We start from the raw sequence: 18441 nt of genomic DNA on the forward strand, positions 1-18441 counted from the left end.
CACCTACTGTGCCAGCAGGACGCCAGGTCCCTACTGTGGGGAAGACGAGGAGGTGGTGATCAAAGAGAGTTGGGGAAAAGGGTTGTGTTGGTGTTTTTATTTGCTGCTCTTCTCATAGGCATTTTAGCTGCAGTGGTGTGGAAAGCAGTGCTTTGCTTTTCATTGCTCTTTTTCTCTCTCTCTCAAGATGGTTTCACCCAAATATCACTGGCGTGGAGGCAGAAAACCTGCTGTTGACAAGAGGAGTTGACGGCAGTTTTTTGGCGAGGCCCAGTAAAAGCAACCCTGGAGACTTCACACTTTCCGTTAGGTAAGTTGGAAGAACAAGAGCACATCCTGAGAGTGCCTGCCAGGTGGGAAATGTTAAGACCACATTTGGACAACCTGCTACCCTCATTTAGAGTCTGAAGACCTGTCTGCAGCCCTGTGAGTGAGGCCTTGCCAGTGCCCTGGTCCCCTGATGAGGGGTGATTCAGGCCTGCTTGTGGGGTTTCAGGACATGGCCTCCTGAGAGTGAGCGGATTAGGGAGTCAGCAGAAGGGGCCTGAAAGGTGGGCTTTTCTTCTCTCTTGAAGGACCACATAAGGATGAGTTGGAGCAGAGCATAAGAAGTTCTTAAATTGAGCCTGATTTGATCCCGATGTAATCCCAAACAAGGTGCAGTTCTGGTTCCACTCATCCTGAATCTGGTTCCCTGCATTTTTCCTTTCTCTTCTGGTGATTACTGAATGGGGGGAAAAAAAAACAAAAACTCTTGAAGTATTTCTTCAAATAGACTCACAGACATAGAAAACAAGAGTAAGGTTACCAAAGGGGGACGTGGTGGTGGTGGGGGTCTGGGATTAACAGATACACACTATGTTATATATAGTGTAGGTAACAAAGACCCACTGTATAGCCCAGGGAACTGTACCCAGTATCTTGTAATGTTCTATAAGGGAAAAGAATCTGAAAAAAAAAATGTGTACGTGACTGAGCCGCTTTGCTGTACATCTGAAACTAACACAACATTGTGAATCAGCTACACTTCAAGTAAAAAGAAAAAGAAAGAAGAGTTTCTTGAGATCACGTTTCTTTTTCAAGAAATAAAGCATCACTGGGGAAGTTGTGGGGCCGTTTGTTCCCCTGCCCAGTCCCATTCCCCTCGCTCTTTCCTCAGAGGAAACCACCATCAGGAGGCTGGCATATCTCCTTCCTGAACATGTTTTTATACTCACTGCATTTGTCCTATGTGTGAATGATATGAAGTTGGTTTGTGTGTTTTTAGAATTCATATCCCTGGCTTTATAACGTATGTATACTGCGACTTCCTTGAAATTTTTTTTTTTTTTTTTAATTCTGTGCTGGGACATATATATCTAATTATCTATTTTAATGGCTGTATAATACTTGAATGGTGTGAATATGCCACAATTTATCCCATCCCTTATTGTTGGACACTGAGTTATCTTTACTATGTTTAAAATTGTTTTGAACAGTGTGGCCAACCCATCCTGTTGCATGTCTCTTTGAGCCCACATGGGAGAGGTTTTTCTTGAAATTGACTTTCTCTCATATACTCACTCTGCTTGCTCTAGCTCATTCCAGGAGCCAGATCCGAACTGCTCTATGAATTTTCTTTTGTTGCTACCATTTTTAAATAAAAAAGTAAGGAAAATGTGCTCTGAGGGTTTATCTAGGACCCTTTTGGGACTTGAGAAGTCCCTTTTAGATGGGTATTAGTTTCTCAAGGAGCCTGTGTTGTCATTAGCTTTTACTTCTGTTTTGCTACCAGGAGTGGGCAGAAGCCTTCGTGAGTTTTCGGGCCTTGTCCTAGCACAGACCTCTAACCTACAGTTGTGTGACATTTGACTTACAAGAGTTTGGATGGAGATTATAATAATAATAATGAGGAGGAGGAAGAGGAGGATGATAGCAAACATTACTGAGGACTTGACACATTCCAGGCCATTTTGCTAAACACTTGCTGTGTTTCATTTTATTTAATCTCTCCAATAACCTAAGAATAAATACCACTTTATTAAGTCCTAAGAATAAATATCACTATCTCCAGCTTTGAGGTGAGTAAGCTGAAGCTCAAAGGTCAAGTTAGAAAGCTGGTCTCGTACCTAGTAAGCAGCAGAGCCAGGACTACAGAACTGGTGAGGACTTTTTTTTTTAAATTTGTTTTTCCTCAGCTTTTTATTCTGAGCAGTTGCAGGTCTATCGGAAAGTCAAAAGATGAACACAGTGAACACCCACATTCTCTTTACCTGTTATTATAACATTTCACTATGTTTGCTCTTTCTTTTTATGAGTGTGTCTTTGTGTATACTGCTTCTGCCAAACCTTTTGAAAATAAGTTGCAAATGTCAGGATGCTTATTTTTAACCTCTAAATTTTGTTAGTTCAGTGTGCATGTCCTATTAACAAGGACATCCTGTATAATTACAATATCATTATTATTATATATGAGAAATTTTAACATTGATTCAATATTATCTAACGTACAGTCCCTGTTCAGATTTCTCTTGTCATTTCAATAGTGGCTTTTGAAGCCATCCCATTATGTCACATCAGAAAGCACAGAATATCTGCTTGTCTTATCTTTTGGTGTTTGTGCTCCTGGAGTGTTACTGCTTCTAGGCCCTTGTAGTAGACAGAACTGGGGAGTAAATATATATTTGAAAGCAAATTTTAAATATATCAATATCAATAAATACATGAATATGTATTAAACCAAGTTTGATAGTTCCAATTCAACACCAGCTTCTTCACCTCTTCTCATTCCATATTTGCATTTCCCTTCACTTAGAGAGAGAACCCTGTTTTATAGCTGCATCAGTGTATGACCTCATTTGCTCAATCCTATAATAGGGAAATAGCTTCAGAATGACTGTACCACTATCATTTCTAATTACAAACATTTCTAATTAAAGTTCATGATTTCCCTGGAGTCTTTTTTGTTCTTAGAATATATCCCAATAAGGGTGTACTGTTAGTACTGTTTTCAAAAGCTACAGGAATTAATTTTCTGTGTAGTTATGAACTTACTACAAAGTCAGATTCATTTCTTTCTGTATTCATTTTTGGTTTTGCACTCATTTTTCAATGTATATGATATACATGGTTTTTTGTGTATATGATATAACAGACACTGAGATGTTTGTATATGTGTGTGCATGACATGTTTATTGTTCTAGTTTTCTGCAGGTGATCTAAACTTTTTGTTATGCGCCCATGCTATTAGTCAAGGAAGATCCCCTGTTTTAATTTGAGGAAAAAAAATACAGAGAAATACATAAATTTATGTCCAGTTATCCATGTTGTGTTTATTGCCAGTCATTTTTTTTCTTCAAAGTAAAATACAAAGTAAAGCAGAATTTCCTCTTTTTCACCACACTTTCTGCTGTTCTTTTCTTTCCCAGAAATAACTACTTTCTGAGTTTGGTATGTTTCTAGTTCATTTAAAAAAGGGTACATATAGTAAATAATGGAACATAAAAATAATAAAATGTAAACATTATTATATATATGTCTGTGGTCTGTGTCATGAATAACACATGCTATGACTTGTGTACATTCTGAAATTTTCATAAATGGTGCATGCTAAGTGTATCATTCTACATTGTGCTTCTTTCATGCTCTCACATGTATATTTATGTATATATACATTTTTTTTTTTTTGGCTGCACAGCATGCCTTGCCAGATCTTGGTTCCCTGACCAGGTATTGAACCTGGGCCCCAGGAGTTAAAGCACCAAGTCTTAGCCACTATACCATCAGGGAATTCCTAATATCATGTTTTTGAGATCCACCTACGTTGCTTTATATTGATCTAGTCCATAACTGGAATATCTGTTTTTGTGTTATGTTCTTAAGGTTAAAGATAGGAAAGCTCATGTGCTAAAATATAATCAGGTGGAGCTGGAGGAGAGACTTACTTGAAGTGCCTTTTTTACACGGAAAAGATTGTCACCACAAATTAGAAGTAGATCATTGTTATTAACATTGTAGGGTACTTTTTTTGTACTTTGTTCCCATTTTCCTTTATCTTTGGATAAAGATAGTAATGTTTATATTTAACAGAGGCCTCATCAATAATGCTGTAGGGTCAGACTGAAAAATAAATATAGGTTAGTGGCTATCATTTTAGGATTGCCAGACTTCTTGGATCTGCAAAGATGATTATGAGTAACGAGGTATATTTAGTAGTTCGGAAAACCAAACGGAAAATCATCAGACTGTCTAGGCTAACTAAAATACCAAGTTTTAGAAACTCTTGGCCAGTGTGTTACATCAGTTCAGTGGGTTGACATATCAGCCATCTCATTTTGGAAACTCTGTCAGTTATATGTCTTTAAAATGATTTTTAAAGATACAGTTTTGTATAATATCTTAAAGTGTATAGTGAGGCGAGTTTTGACAAGTATACTTATTAATGCGACCAGTGCTCCACAATCAAAATCTTGAATATTTCTTTCACCCTCAAAAGTCCCTTTGCGCTCCTTTCTAATCTTCCTCCCGTTAAGAGGTCAGCGATATTCTCTTTTCTATCCCCATTGACTAGCTTATTTGACAGCAGCATATAAATGAAGTCATACAGTATATTTTCTTTTGTGTCTGACTTCTCCCTCTCTTTTTTTTTTAAATTATGAAATGCTTCACGAATTTGCACGTCATCTTTGTGCAGGAGCCATGCTAATCTTCTCTGTACCATTCCAATTTTAGTATATGTGCTGCCAAAGTGAGCACTGGCTTCTTTGTCATAACCTAATGTTTTAGAGATTCACCTATGTTGTTTGTGTATATCAATGGTTCTGTGTCTCTCTTTGTAAATTCCTATATAATATTCCATTGTATGAGTATTTGTGTACATTTTGGCGATAAATATTTGATTTTTCACTTTTCTTCTACCACAAAGAGGCTGCAATGAATATTCTTGAACCAATCTTTTGGTAGCCATGAAGTTTCATTTTTGGAGGGCAAAATACTTAGGAGTGGGTTTACTGAATTATAAGGTAAATGTATGTTTAATTCTAATGATACTCATCGGGATTAATTAGTGTTGAGAAAAGATCGCCCCTTACCATACACAGAACCCTTTGTGTTGAAATGGTTGACTGTGTGGTTATTTTTCACTCAGTGCCTTTGTTTAAAAAAAGCATAAACTTGTACCTTCTTTGGGTTTGTTTCAGTTAGGTGAAATCTGATAATGAATGTGAGATCCATATTTACTAGTATAGCTTTCTATTTGTCTCCCCCTCCCCCACCTTTCTAATGGACTATTTTAGAAGAAATGGAGCTGTCACCCACATCAAGATTCAGAACACTGGTGATTACTATGACCTGTACGGAGGAGAGAAATTTGCCACTCTGGCTGAATTGGTCCAGTATTACATGGAACATCATGGGCAACTAAAAGAGAAGAATGGAGATGTTATTGAGCTCAAATATCCTCTGAACTGTGCCGATCCTACCTCTGAAAGGTCAGTTCTGTTTACATAACTGTGGAGCCTGCGTCTCTCCCGTGTCATAGGTGTGATGTGAATGCATCATGGGGGTTTGGCTTCTATCTGTTTCTTAATCTTAAAATCTTAAAAATCTCATAATCTTAAAAGTTTTACTAACGTAACACTGATAGGATAAGTTTACTCTCAGAGTGGCCTTTTCTTGGAAAAACTTCAGTCTTACCATTACTTAGAACTCATAGAAGTCTCAGACAGTTCCTGTATAGATTATACTTGGTACGTGCAATAATTTTAAGATTATTGAATTTGAATGTTACTGAACTTTGAGAGTTAGGAGAGGAAAACAAACGCTAATGGAGACACCAAAACAGTAGCAGTTCCCTGTAGTAGCTCCTGACCAGCTATTCAGCAATGCCACCAACAGATGTCAGTTTAAGCTCAGAAGTGGGAAAGCAGAGAACTCAGAGGGTTCAGATTGTTCATAAGCTCTTTGATGTTATATCCACGAATGTGTGGGAATGACCTTGCTTAGAGGGAATTCTATTATTTCTGAGATCTTTCCCTTGTTTTGGAACTAGGCTGATGAAAGCTGGGGCTTGACTTAATCGTATTGATTTTATTGGTTTTCTTCTGCATTCTTGGTCTCCTTTCTGACTCAGTACCAAATCAGGGTCTCTTATTTAGGTTTGTATATTTTCTGTCTTCAGATAGGTTTCTCCTCTTTATACCTTCATGCCATTGTTATTTTATGCTGATCATTTGTTGGCCAGCCAGATTATTAAGCAAAAGACTGTCAGCCAACTCTCTCCAGTTTATTTCTTAATTTTACTGTCTTTGGCTGAGAGTGGATGAAGAATATCTTGATAAACATACCTTCAGTGATGAGCGATTAGCCTACATGCGGATCATGCTTGTTTCCTCAAGAACCTGAGGGGAAAAGCCACATTATTAATATGACTGTGTTAAGATATTTTCTGTAGTAACTTAGAGCAGTATTTTCTCAAAGTCTGACCTCAGACTGCCTACGTTAGGACTCTAATGTGCTAGTTAAAAATGCAGATTGCTGGGCCCCATTCTGACTTAGTGTATTGGTATCTCTGATTGTAAGGTATGAGAATTCACATCGTTAGCCCAATCCTTTGCCTCTACTCCAGGTCTCATGTGCATTAAAATTTGAAATGATAACCCAGCGGATAGTCCAAATATGTGGACAGCAAACTTGGAGGCTCTTGAAGTATAAGTTGAAAATCTGGAAAAGCTTGGAATGTTTGAATTCATTTCTAACAAAGATCCTTTTTTTATGGAGTGTTTGCATGCCAAAGCAAGGGCAAACATTCAAATGATTCTCTGTCACTACCATAACACTCTGTTATAATTTCTTTAAATGACTGTGATTAAATAGTTGGTCATTTTAGGGTTGGGCAGTGGAGAAATGACAGACTGCCTTTTTAAAAGATGAGGGATTTAAAAGAAATTAAGAAAGATTGAGGATATTTGTGTTCAGATGCCTGTGGGCTCATTTAAGGAATTTAATGGTTACTCCTAACATCTTCATCATTTTTCCTGCATGCTGGGGGTGCAGGTTCAGTCTTAAATGGGATGGATCAGTCTCTTGGATGAATGTGTCTATTTTAAATTGTTTTGAGAGATCACTGTGGATGGTAGTTTTATAAAAGGATGTTGTGAACTCATTGCAGAACTCAATTGATTGTCATTTAAAAAAAAAAAATTAGGTGGTTTCATGGACACCTCTCTGGGAAAGAAGCAGAAAAATTATTAACCGAAAAAGGAAAACATGGTAGCTTTCTTGTGCGCGAGAGCCAGAGCCACCCTGGAGATTTTGTTCTCTCTGTCCGAACTGGAGATGACAAAGGGGAGAGCAATGATGCCAAGTCTAAAGTGACCCACGTCATGATCCGTTGTCAGGTAAAGCCCCAGCTGAACCATGAGTCTTCTGAAATGTCATCTTTGGGTGGTTTTTCTGTTGGGAGAAGACCAGCACCATTTCTTCCAAAGTCAGGTTTTCTTTGTTCACTTAGGCGAGGGCTTCTACACTGAGTACCTTGTTAATTATAACTGTTCCATCACTTCAGGGCTTTATTATATTACTTATTTCCTGTGTGTCTTTAGCAAGTCACCTTCTGCCCTGTGATATCTTTTTTGATTTTTTTGTGAATGCACCACTTGGCTTGCAGAATCTTGAACCCTGGTCCTTGGCGGTGAAAGTGTGGAGTCCTAACCACTGGACTGCCAGGGAATTCCCAGCCCCACAGTATCTCAATCTACTTGTACATTGTTGTAGCTGGAATCTGACTCCGTCTGAATTTCTAAATCAGTGGCCTCAGCTCCTCCCTTGGGTTGGCATAGTATAGCCTGTGACTACATGTGATTTCATATCAGTTAAGGCTGGGAGAATTGAACTCACCATTTCTTGTTTTTAATGTGGTGGCTAGACCAGGTTGGGTTTTTGGTCAACTACATCAAACTTTGTTTTGACATAGTTTTTTTTTTTTTTTTTTTAGTTTTAATTGGAGGCTTATTACTTTACAATATTGTGGTGGTTTTTGCCATACATTCACATGAATCAGCCATGGGTGTACATGTGTTCCCCATCCTGACCTTTCCTCCCAACTCCCTCCCCATCCCATCCCTCAGGGTCATCCCAGTGCACCAGCCCTGAACACCCTGTCTCATGCATCGAACATGGACTGGCGATCTATTTCACATATGATAATGTACATTAGCATAGTTTCTTAAATAGTAACTGTGTATTCACTTATTGCTTCAGTTTTTTAATAAGATTAAAAAAAAAACAGCTTTATTGATATATAATTCACACACCATGAAATTCACTCTTTTTAGGGTGGACGGTTTGGTAGGTTTTTTTTTTTTTTTTTTTAACTATATTCACAAATTATGCAGCCAATAACACTAATTCCAGAATATTCTCATCACTCCGAAAAGAAGCCCTGTGTTCTTTACCAATCACTCCCTATCTTTCCCCCTCCCCCCAACTCTTGGCAACCACTAATCTCTTCATTTCAATGGATTTGCCTGTTTGGGGTATTTTATATAGATGGACTCACGTAATATGTGGCCTTTTGTGACAGACTTCTTTTACTTAGCATGTTTCTCAAGACTTATCCATATTGTAGCATGAGTAAACTCTCTATTGTCAAACTTTCTGTCGTATGGGTATATACCACATTTTGTTTATCCATTAAACAATTGATGGGCTTTTTGGCTATCGTGAATAATACATTTATGTACAAGTTTTCGTGCTATTCTCTATTTGATGAGACATGATGTTCATATTTTCCTTTAATTTGTATAGTTTCCTTTATTATACTGGCTGGTTTAAAGTTTTGTCTGGACTTTATCAAGGACAGTTTCTACTGAATGCTTACCTCCCATTCCCAAAACATGCTCCATACTTTCCTGTTTCTTTGCATGGCTCATGAGTTTTTGTTGGAAACTAGACATTTTATTTTTTAAAGCTTTTTATTTTGTATTGGAGTATAGCCATTTAACAATGTTGTGATAGTTTCAGGTGGACAGCGAAATATTTTACTTATTAAAAAAATTTCCCCCATGCCATATGGCTTGTGAGATCTAAGTTCCCCAACCAGGGATTGAATCTGGGCCCTCTGCAGTGGAAACTTGGAGTCCTAACCACTGGACTACCAGGAAATTCCTGGAAACTAGACAGTTAAAGCAGTATAATGTGGCAGCTCTGGAAATCTGATGTCCTCCTTTCCCAGGGTTTTTTGTTGCTGCTTTTTATCGTTCCTGTAGTTGTTGCTGTTGTGTGTTTATGACTTTCCTGTGTTCTTTGTCATGTGTGGCCAGTGATGTCTCTGCTTGCTTTGCATAGTGATCACTTGCTGGTTGGACAGAGATTTCCTTAAATGCCTTGAAACATTAAATCTCCCAGACTTTGCCAGCATGGCTGTGTGTGTGTGTGTGTGTGTGTGTGTGTGTGTGTGTTGGGGCATGTCTGCCTTTAGTGTTCTGGTAAAACTTAAAACTCAGCCCTAGCCTTCACTTCCTGCTTGCACACAACCTCAGAATCAGCCAGAAATAAAGATTAGAGCCTTTTTGGATCTTTCCTGAACTTCACATAGCCCTGCACATGCACATGTCCTTCTGGATTCTCAAGAGTATGTTGGAGGTTTTCAGAGCCTGCTATGGAAGTTGCCTGGATTTTCCTTTTAAGTTTTTGCTCAGTCTCTTATAAAGCACTGACTGGTATTGCTGCCTTAGGCAGCTGTGATATTAAACAGTTGCTGCTGATTGTTTTGGGGAGATCCCCTGAAGGCAGGGCTGAATAGGCTCTAAGTCAGGTTCAAAGACAAGCTCTGAAAACAGGGAGCTGCTAAACAGATCAAATAGTGATAATTCTCTGGGGCTTGGTCTGGACAGCGTTCCAGTTTCATCTTGTCTACTCCAGTTGTGCTAAGCTGCTTTGTTTTCCCAGCTACTACGGTTATGAAGCTATTGATTTTCAAGGCTACCAAGAAGTCGGGGGAGAGTTAGTTTCTGTACTTGAGTTGGGAAAAGCAGTCATTTAACATAAAGGTCATGAGTGTAATTTTTTTTTTTTTGTCATGAAAGGAACTGAAATATGATGTTGGTGGAGGAGAACGGTTTGACTCTTTGACAGACCTCGTGGAGCATTACAAGAAGAATCCTATGGTAGAAACATTGGGCACAGTACTACAACTCAAGCAGGTAAGCATATTGGAAAGCTAAACTCCACCTCCTTATACAATTAAAGAAGTCCTAACATAAAATATTCCAGATGGAAGTAGAATAGTGTCATAAACCTCCACGTACCCATCACCCAGCTTCAATTATATCAACTCATCAAGTCTCGTTTCATTTATTAGTCCACTCACTACCTTCTTCCTTAGTATTTGTAAACGAATTCTAGACATTACATCATTTTCATGACTGTCTCCATATATAATTCAAAAGGCCTTATGGAGTTTTAAAAAGCAAAGTTTTGATAAAGTTTTCATTGTAAATCCAGCTTTGGTTATCTTTAGGTGATCATTGCTTTTCACTTGGGAGTTATTGCTATTTTAAAACTCACTCATTACTTAGTGGCAAATGACATCATCTCTAACATGTGGTCTACTTATAAAGAAAAATAGGTTCAAATTTATACCAGCAGAGTAAAGTATGTGGAGATTCAAGAAAGAGGTATTTCCTGACTGAACAGAAAGGAAAGTGAAACTCTATTTGAAAACTTCTATTGTGAATACTGTGAACTTCCTGTCCTTGCTTTTATGAATGCCAACATAGAAGTCTTTTTTTTTTTTTTTTTGCATTGACACCTTTTTCTGCAATACTTTTCTTCATTTTGCACTGACTGCTGAATTTGATTAGCCCCTCAACACAACTCGTATCAATGCTGCTGAAATAGAAAGTCGGGTTCGAGAACTAAGCAAATTAGCTGAGACCACAGATAAAGTCAAACAAGGCTTTTGGGAAGAATTTGAGGTAAGTTATGAAAAAAAATTTTTTGCATGATTTATTAAATCCTATTCTTAATGGAAGGGAAGTTAGTCTTGTGCTTGGGATTGGATCTCAAAGACTCACTTGGATCTGCAGCTCTTCTTAATTTGGTCGTTGATTGACATGGAGCAAGTTGCTGAGGGGGCTTTTTCAAAAGAGTTGGCGTTATGTTCTGGGAGAAAGGAGTTGGCAGTTAATATTAAATGAATGAGCCATTTGGCTCATGGATTTGGCTCTTTTGGTCTGGACCACTGGCAAAATCCAAGAAACACAAAAGTACCTAATTCTTCGGAAGATTTCCAGCATTGGCTGGGATCTTTAGGAAGAATATATAGCTTTACTGCAGCAAATAAGTAAAAGACAGTTAGCTCAAGGTGGCTTTAATCTGGGAGCTTATACTTTTTATAAGGTATAATCTGGAAGATTGTACCTTTTCAGAGATTAACTGATTTCTTCTCTGAAACCAGCTTGGGTAGGAGGATGTCCACAGTGGGAGTGGGCTGTGTTCCTGTTGCAGTGAAATATGTCACCATTGTAACCTTGTTCTCGCCCTTGTCATCCCTTTGACAGAAAACGTCCTTAAAGACAATTTTGTATGTGTGTGTGCTTTATCTACCTTCATAGTTACCTTTAAACAGCATGCCTAGTAACCAGCAGAAGCTCCATAAATGTTTGTTGAATGAGTATTTACATTTAGCTAATATTTGTTATTATATTATTGCTATTCTGTTTATGGGAATGATCATTCCATACTTTTTGTAGGACTTTAGGATTCATGAATATTTGTGGAATGAATGAACGAGTAAATGGCCACATGGAGTCCTTTTAACCACCATATGTCAGATCACCTTGGCGAGATATTATTTCCATTTTACAGATGAGGGAGGAGCCTTCAGGCTCAGAGAGGCTAAGTAAATTGTCCAACTTTCTGTACCATGAATATTGATTGAATTGCAGCACTGAGGGTGGGTACAGAATACAACAGTGATGGTCTTTGCTCAGTGTTCCTGACTTGACGAGGAACTTGACCTCGTGTTTATTCCTTTATAGCAGCACTGGGTTAGTCACCAAGGACACCCTGGTGAACAAGATGGACAGGGTTTTGTCTTTAAGGAGCTTTGAGTTGAGAGATGGATAAGTACAGAAATTTCAGAAATCTTACATCAGAGTTTGAATGAAAAACCTATTTTTTAAAAAAACTTTTTATTATGTAAAATTTCAAATATATACAAATGCAGAGAGAATCATCTGATTGTAGCAGTATATACCTGTCACCCAACATTAACAATTATTGTTATCTGGCCAGTCTTTTTACACTCCACTCCACTTATAATGAAGATTCATCAAATAGTAGTCATTGTTCTCATTGTACTAGTTGTCTCTTGTTGTTGTTGTTGGATCATTTTTCAAATAAGTTCCCCCTGGATCTCTGTTTTAAAATCCTAAGTCTCTTGATGTTCTCATGTGGGAGGCTCTAAGAACAGGCTAGCACCCCCATCCCCGCTTCTTTCTTTCTTGGCTGTGCTGCGTGGCATGTGGGATCTTCGTTTCCCAACCAGGGATCCAACCCATGTACCCTGCATTGGGAGCATGGAGTCTTAACCACCTGACCGCCAGGGAAGTCCCCTGTATTTTTTGTAGGTTGGTCTATCTAGAACTTTGTCAGGTCCAGTTTTTCTTCGGCAGGACTGCATATATGTTGGTGTGTCAGGAGGCGCTTGTCACCAAAGACAAGATAAATGTTTGATTCTTTTGCTTTTTACTAAGTAGTTTTCAAAATAGCTTTCTCCAAAAAAATCTTTTTTATCAATATGTGCTCATGGATTTTTAAAAACGTTTTGTACTTCTTTATTTTTACTTTATTTTTGCATTGGTACCTTACATTTTAATTTTTTAAATTTATTTCTTTATGTCTGTGCTGGGGTCTTACACTGCTGTGCATGGTCTTTCTCTAGTTGTGACAAGCAGAGGCTACTCTCTAGTTGTGGTGCACAGGCTTCTCTTGCAGTGGAGACGGGCTCTAGGTGCACGGACTTCAGTAGTTGTGGCTCACAGGCTGGGGGCTTAGTAGTTCTGGGCATATGGGCCTAATTGCTCCGCAGCATGTGAGATCCTCCCAGACCAGGGATTAAACTGGTGTCCACTGCATCGCAAAGCGGATTCTTAACCGCTGGACTACCAGGGGAGCCCTACTCATGAATTTGTAACACATTCAGTGTGCGTCTGTTTACAGCATTCATTATCATTTCTGTTGCTCAAATTGTTTTAGCTTTGGCCACTGGGAGCTTCTGCAAGTGGCTTCTACTCCTTCCTGTACAACTCTAGTAGTTTTTGATAGATGCCTTACTTTCTGGTTTAATAAGTTGTTACAGGTAATACATTTCCCATGTCAGAACTGGAATCAGTCATTTCTCCGAGGAGTGAGTTAGCTTCTCTCTTTGCTTCCTTCTTTCCCTTCCTTCTCTTCCTTCCTTTCTTGGGAAGTGGTATTTAGAGACTATAGTCCAGGAGCCAGAAGTGCTTATTGCTATAAGGTTGGTTATTGCCTTCTCAATGGGTGGAGCTAGAAAAAGTTATTTTCTTGAAATAACTTACGAGTCCAGATGAAACTTCCAATTCAAATTTAGGTCTCAGAATTATAAGACTTCCACTACCTGCAATAATATGATTACTGAAAACAGTTTGTTTTCCTAGTTTTTATTTTTTAATCCTTAGGGTAGTTCCTTCAGAGAAAGAGAGTCAATTCATTTGTAATAGTTCTTCTCTATATGGTTATTTTCTAACTGGATATACAGTTAGGTTGTTTCATTTTATATTTGAATTTTGGAAATTTTTCTCTCTAAAATTTTATTTGTAATTATATAAAATATTACCTTTGATTCTAAAGTCAGATATAAAAAAATACATTCAAAGAAGTCTACCTTCTATTCTCAACTTTTCCTCCTTATATTTATAGCCCTTTAAAAAAAATTGTAGCTTATCATTGCCTTTCAAAAAGCATAAGCAAATATGTATCTGTAATTTCATAACCTGTCCTTTCACGGATAAATAGTAGCATCATTTTACACACTTGTTTTTTCCAGCTTTGTCTTTTTGTTACATTGGAGTTCCACCCCACAGTAGTGTCTACAGTCTTCATTCATTTTTATTGCATAATGCTCCATTGGGGGGGGGGTGCCATAGTTTATTCAGCTTATTGATAAGCCTGTGGATAGTTTCCAAATGAAAGAAGATACAATGGATAGCCTTGTGCATGCTTGTTTCTCTATTTTCGCGGATTATTGTTTATATTAACTTTTTTTTTTTTTTGTATTCTGTGTTAACAACAACAAAAAAGTGATGGTTGTTACTCATCTTTGTTCTTTTTTGGCCGTGCCACATGGCTTGCTAAATCTCAGTTCCCTGATCAGGGATTGAACTGGGCCACAGCAGTGAAAGCACTGAAACCTAAGCATAGTCCCCCAGGAAACTCCCTACTCATCTTAAATCTTTATTATCTATCCTGCCTGATTTTTGTTAGCATATTTAAAGTCTGAAAAGTACTGTTTTTGATTAAAATTTAAAAATATCAAACCTTTTTGGTAAATATGAGAAGTAATTATAAGAAGTAAATAGTGAATTATTTTGTAATCTGGACACATTTTTATGTTACACTTTAAAATAACTGGGGCAGGGGGGGTGGGGATTAAAAAAATAATAATAAAATAAAATAACTGGGGCAGTCATTTGCATCAACCACTTTTCCTATGAAATTTGACCGCGTGTGCCTGCTTAGTCTCTCAGTCGTGTCTGACTCTTTTCAACCCCATGGACTGTACCCCACCAGGCTCCTCTGTCTGTGGGATTTTCCAGGTAAGAATACTGGAGTGGGTTGCCATTTCTTTCTCCAGGGGGGTCTTCCTGACTCAGGGGTCAAACCTGTGTCTCTTGTGTCTCCTATATTGGCAGTTGCATTCTTACCACTGAGCCACCAGGGAAACTATAAAGTGATTATGAACTTTTTAAAAATTATAGCAGCCAATTGGGTATCTGGTGCAGTGGTGGATTTGTTAAGTTCACTTAGGCAATGCTTAAAGAAACTAAGTCCTTCCTGCCGCTTGTGGCAGTAGGGAGTTTTTCATGATCCCATTGGTAGGGTCAGGGTGAGAACTTAGAAGGAAAGTACCTAACCTGACTTTTCTGATCATGGAAAGAAGATTGACTCTAAATGCTCACCTGATGGTTTTACTCCGTGACATCTCAAATTCAGTTCATCTTTTATACATTATTAACAACAAAATGAGGGAGAACTGAGTTGTCTTTCGGGGGAAATGGGAGAGAAACAAGATCATGTCTGAACTCTCCTATATCCTCTTCAGAGGTCAGGCTGGGGTGATGACTTGTCAGGCACTCAGTCAGGGCATTATCGTTTCATCTAAGCTGAAGCTAGATCCAAACAGCTGGTGGCCTGCTTTCTAGATCTCTTATGTACCTGCTTCTTAAATCCTGTCAATTTTTAAAAAAAATTGCCCTTTAAAGTTGGGGCCAGGGGGATAAGGCTGGGAACAGAGCGAACCATTATAGAAGAATTTAGGTCTGTGGAAGTAGAGACTCATTAAAATCTAAGTCCTCTGAAGGTAAAGCTTGATCCACCAGCAAGGCATTATTATTTTAGTGGTTGTACCTTAGTTTTTTCCCAGATGGTGATAAATTTGGGATCACTTCCTTCTTACTGTGTGCTGTGTGGTCTTCAAAGTCAACCAGAGCTCTCAATTGCAGTGCCATTGAGAATTTAGCCCTGATAGGTACATTTTGTTTGTCTGTTTGCCAGGCTTCTGATTTTCTGTAAAACTCTGCGTGTTCTTTCAGCTATTTCTCCCCAGAAGACACTTACAAATTACTTCCAATTTTGACGCATCTTAAAATATACAAAGTCTTTTCTGAAACTCTTTGGTTCTTTCCTCCTTTGTTCCTGAAATAAGTTCAGATTGATGGTTTTCTTCTAGGTCATGTGGTGTGATCAAAATGTTGAAACCCAAGCTTTGATTTTTGTCCCTGTAGATTCTCCATCTTTTTTTCTTTCTCCCCTACCTTTTTTTTTAACTGTGGTAAAATGAGATTGCCCTTTTCTGTAAACATCTTGTATCTTTTGCATATCTCTTTTCATGACTGCAAAGAGGTGAACAATATTTCTAGGTTTGGTGAAATGAGACTGACATTAAATAAATGAACAGGCAGGTTATGGTCCTGCAGTTTTATCCCTGTGATGTGCAGGTGACCTGAAAAGTGAATTTACCCCTTGTGCATCATGTGTGAGAGCGAGCGTGCTACGTTGCTTCAGTCGTGTCCGACTCTTTGTGACCTCATGGACTGTAGCCCAACAGGCTCCTCTGTCCTTGGGATTCTCCAGGCAAGAATACTGGAGTGGGTTGCCATTTCCTCCTCCAGAGGATCTTCCTGACCCAGGGATCAAACCTGCATCTCTCACATCTCCTTCATTGGTTCACTTCAGTTTAGTTGCTCAGTCATGTCCGACTCTTTGTGACCCCATGGACCGCAGCACGCCATGCTTCCCTGTCCATCACCAACTCCTGGAGCTTGTTCAAACTCATCTCCATCGAGTCAGTGGTGCCATCCAACCATCTCATCCTCTGTTGCCCCTGTTCTCCTCCCGCCTTCAATCTTTCCCAGCATCAGGGTCTTTTCCAATGAGTCAGTTCTTCGCATCAGATGGCCAAAGTATTGGAGTTTCAGCTTCAGCATCAGTCCTTACGATGAATATTCAGGAATGATTTCCTTTAGGATGGACTGGTTGGATCTCCTTGCAGTCCAAAGGACTCTGGAGTCTTCTCCAACACAACAGCTCAAAAGCATGAGTCCTGCATTGGTAGGTGGGTTCTTTACCACTAGCACCACCTGGGAAGCCCATTATGCGTTATGGTTTTGTTCAAATGAAACTGTTGGTGAACAAATAGATACACTTCAGCCCTGCTGTTCTATGTCTACTGTGTGCATATTATCTAAGAAAATAGCCCAGGTGAGTCTGTGGGCCCAGCACGGACAGACGGTCCTCTCTGGTTTGCTCACTGTGGCCCCAGAATCCAGCAGAGCACCTGGCAGACAGTAGGCGCAGCGTTTGTTTCTGCGTTGTGTCAAGTGGGAGCTGTTTTCAGTAGCAAGAGAGACTTGTATTGGCTTCAGACCCTTTGCTTATATTCAATAGGGAGCAGCTCTCTGATGCTTAAAAAGTATGGAGGAATGTTCCAGGCTTTGCTTTAACATGTCCCTCTTTATTCTCATGCACTTTTCTTTTGGGGTCCCTGTTTGAGGCTTGGCGAATCCACATTGTAGTCCCTGCAACCCCTCTCCACACTTGTTTAAAACGATGTCATTCAGGATTGCAGTAATGAATTTCAGAAAGATTTCAGTTATGAACTTTCTGATTAAAAAAAAAAAAGATACACACAGATAAACCCAGCACAACACCTTATTCACTGGGGTTCTGTTTTCCAAAGCACTTTAAAGCTTGTTTTCTTCAGTATTTTGGATTTTTTTCAAGGCCCATCCTCCTTCCATTTTACACAAACCTCTCTTCCCTGTTGTGGTCTGAAGCTCTTCTCCGTTTGCATGGGCATTGCAGGCAGTTCGCTGACAGCCACACAGATGTCCTGGATTCTGCCAGCAACTCTGCCAGCCAGCGTGTCTCCAGAAGGAGCTCGTGCCTATCTTCAAACCCACAGTCCGGTTTGATTTCTTTAAAGTGATTACATCCGCTCAGGGGAGCTATAAATTCTCCTTGGAGGTGGTTAGGTTTTTATGGAGACAAGACTTTTAACTGCACCTCAAAGCTGTGCTTCGAATAATGATTCTTGCTGGTGATCTCTAGCGAAAATCTTCCGCTGGGTGACTAAGCAAACCCACGTTGAACAACAGCCCCCAACCAGGGCTCCAGCCTCGTGCTTAAAAATGCCCCAGGATGGCAGCCTTGAAGCTGTCATCAGGGTTTTCCATCCAGGCCCGAGCTCGCAGCTGCTACCTTTCTGCCGGCAGAGCATCACAGTGGCTAAGGAGGTCTATTCCACAAGCTTCATTCTGGAGAAATTCCTTTGTTTCTTTTGAACTCTTTCTCTTTCAACCTCCCTCCCCTCCTGCTTTTGTTCTGCGCCTCTTCAGTGTCAGGTTTTTCTCTTTAGGAATGTTTTCATTTGCTGGAGCTGCCTGATGTCTTTACAGAGAATTGAAGAACCTAAGGTACTTCCACATCTCTGCTTAACCTTCCCCTTTGCTTTTGAACATCCTTGGTGCTTTCTACACCTGTGGTTGTCCTTCTGTCTTCTCCATCCAGGGGGCCTGTGTTGTGGCCTCCATTTCTTCTTAGCCCCTTTCTTCCTTAACCTTGGAATGTGACAGTCCCTGGTACATTAAAGTAACACTTTCAGAAGACACCAGTGGCTTGCCTTCTTTCTTTTTTGGGGGGCTGTGTTTGGTCTTC

The 18441-nt window shown here is 39.3% G+C and overlaps 1 protein-coding gene and 1 non-coding gene across 5 annotated transcripts in view; one reads left to right on the forward strand and one right to left on the reverse strand.

Moving 5' to 3' along the window:
- PTPN11 (protein tyrosine phosphatase non-receptor type 11) overlaps positions 1–18441 on the forward strand; it is a 64599-nt gene that overhangs the window by 17610 nt on the left and 28548 nt on the right. For 2 of the 4 annotated variants that reach the window (XM_061141808.1, XM_061141810.1), the window contains exons 2-6: positions 188–310; positions 5274–5468; positions 7184–7376; positions 10065–10181; positions 10842–10955. In XM_061141808.1, the coding sequence (XP_060997791.1) occupies positions 188–310; positions 5274–5468; positions 7184–7376; positions 10065–10181; positions 10842–10955 (742 nt within the window). The remainder of the gene's footprint in view (positions 1–187; positions 311–5273; positions 5469–7183; positions 7377–10064; positions 10182–10841; positions 10956–18441) is intronic. The other 2 variants (XM_061141809.1, XM_061141812.1) reach the window with 1 other exon arrangement.
- LOC133058082 (U6 spliceosomal RNA) lies at positions 4628–4734 on the reverse strand. The gene has a single exon (XR_009693206.1). It is a non-coding gene; the product is annotated as a U6 spliceosomal RNA (small nuclear RNA).

The sequence above is a fragment of the Dama dama genome, chromosome 5 (genome assembly GCF_033118175.1).
Source record: "Dama dama isolate Ldn47 chromosome 5, ASM3311817v1, whole genome shotgun sequence".
NCBI classification, from domain to species: domain Eukaryota; kingdom Metazoa; phylum Chordata; class Mammalia; order Artiodactyla; family Cervidae; genus Dama; species Dama dama.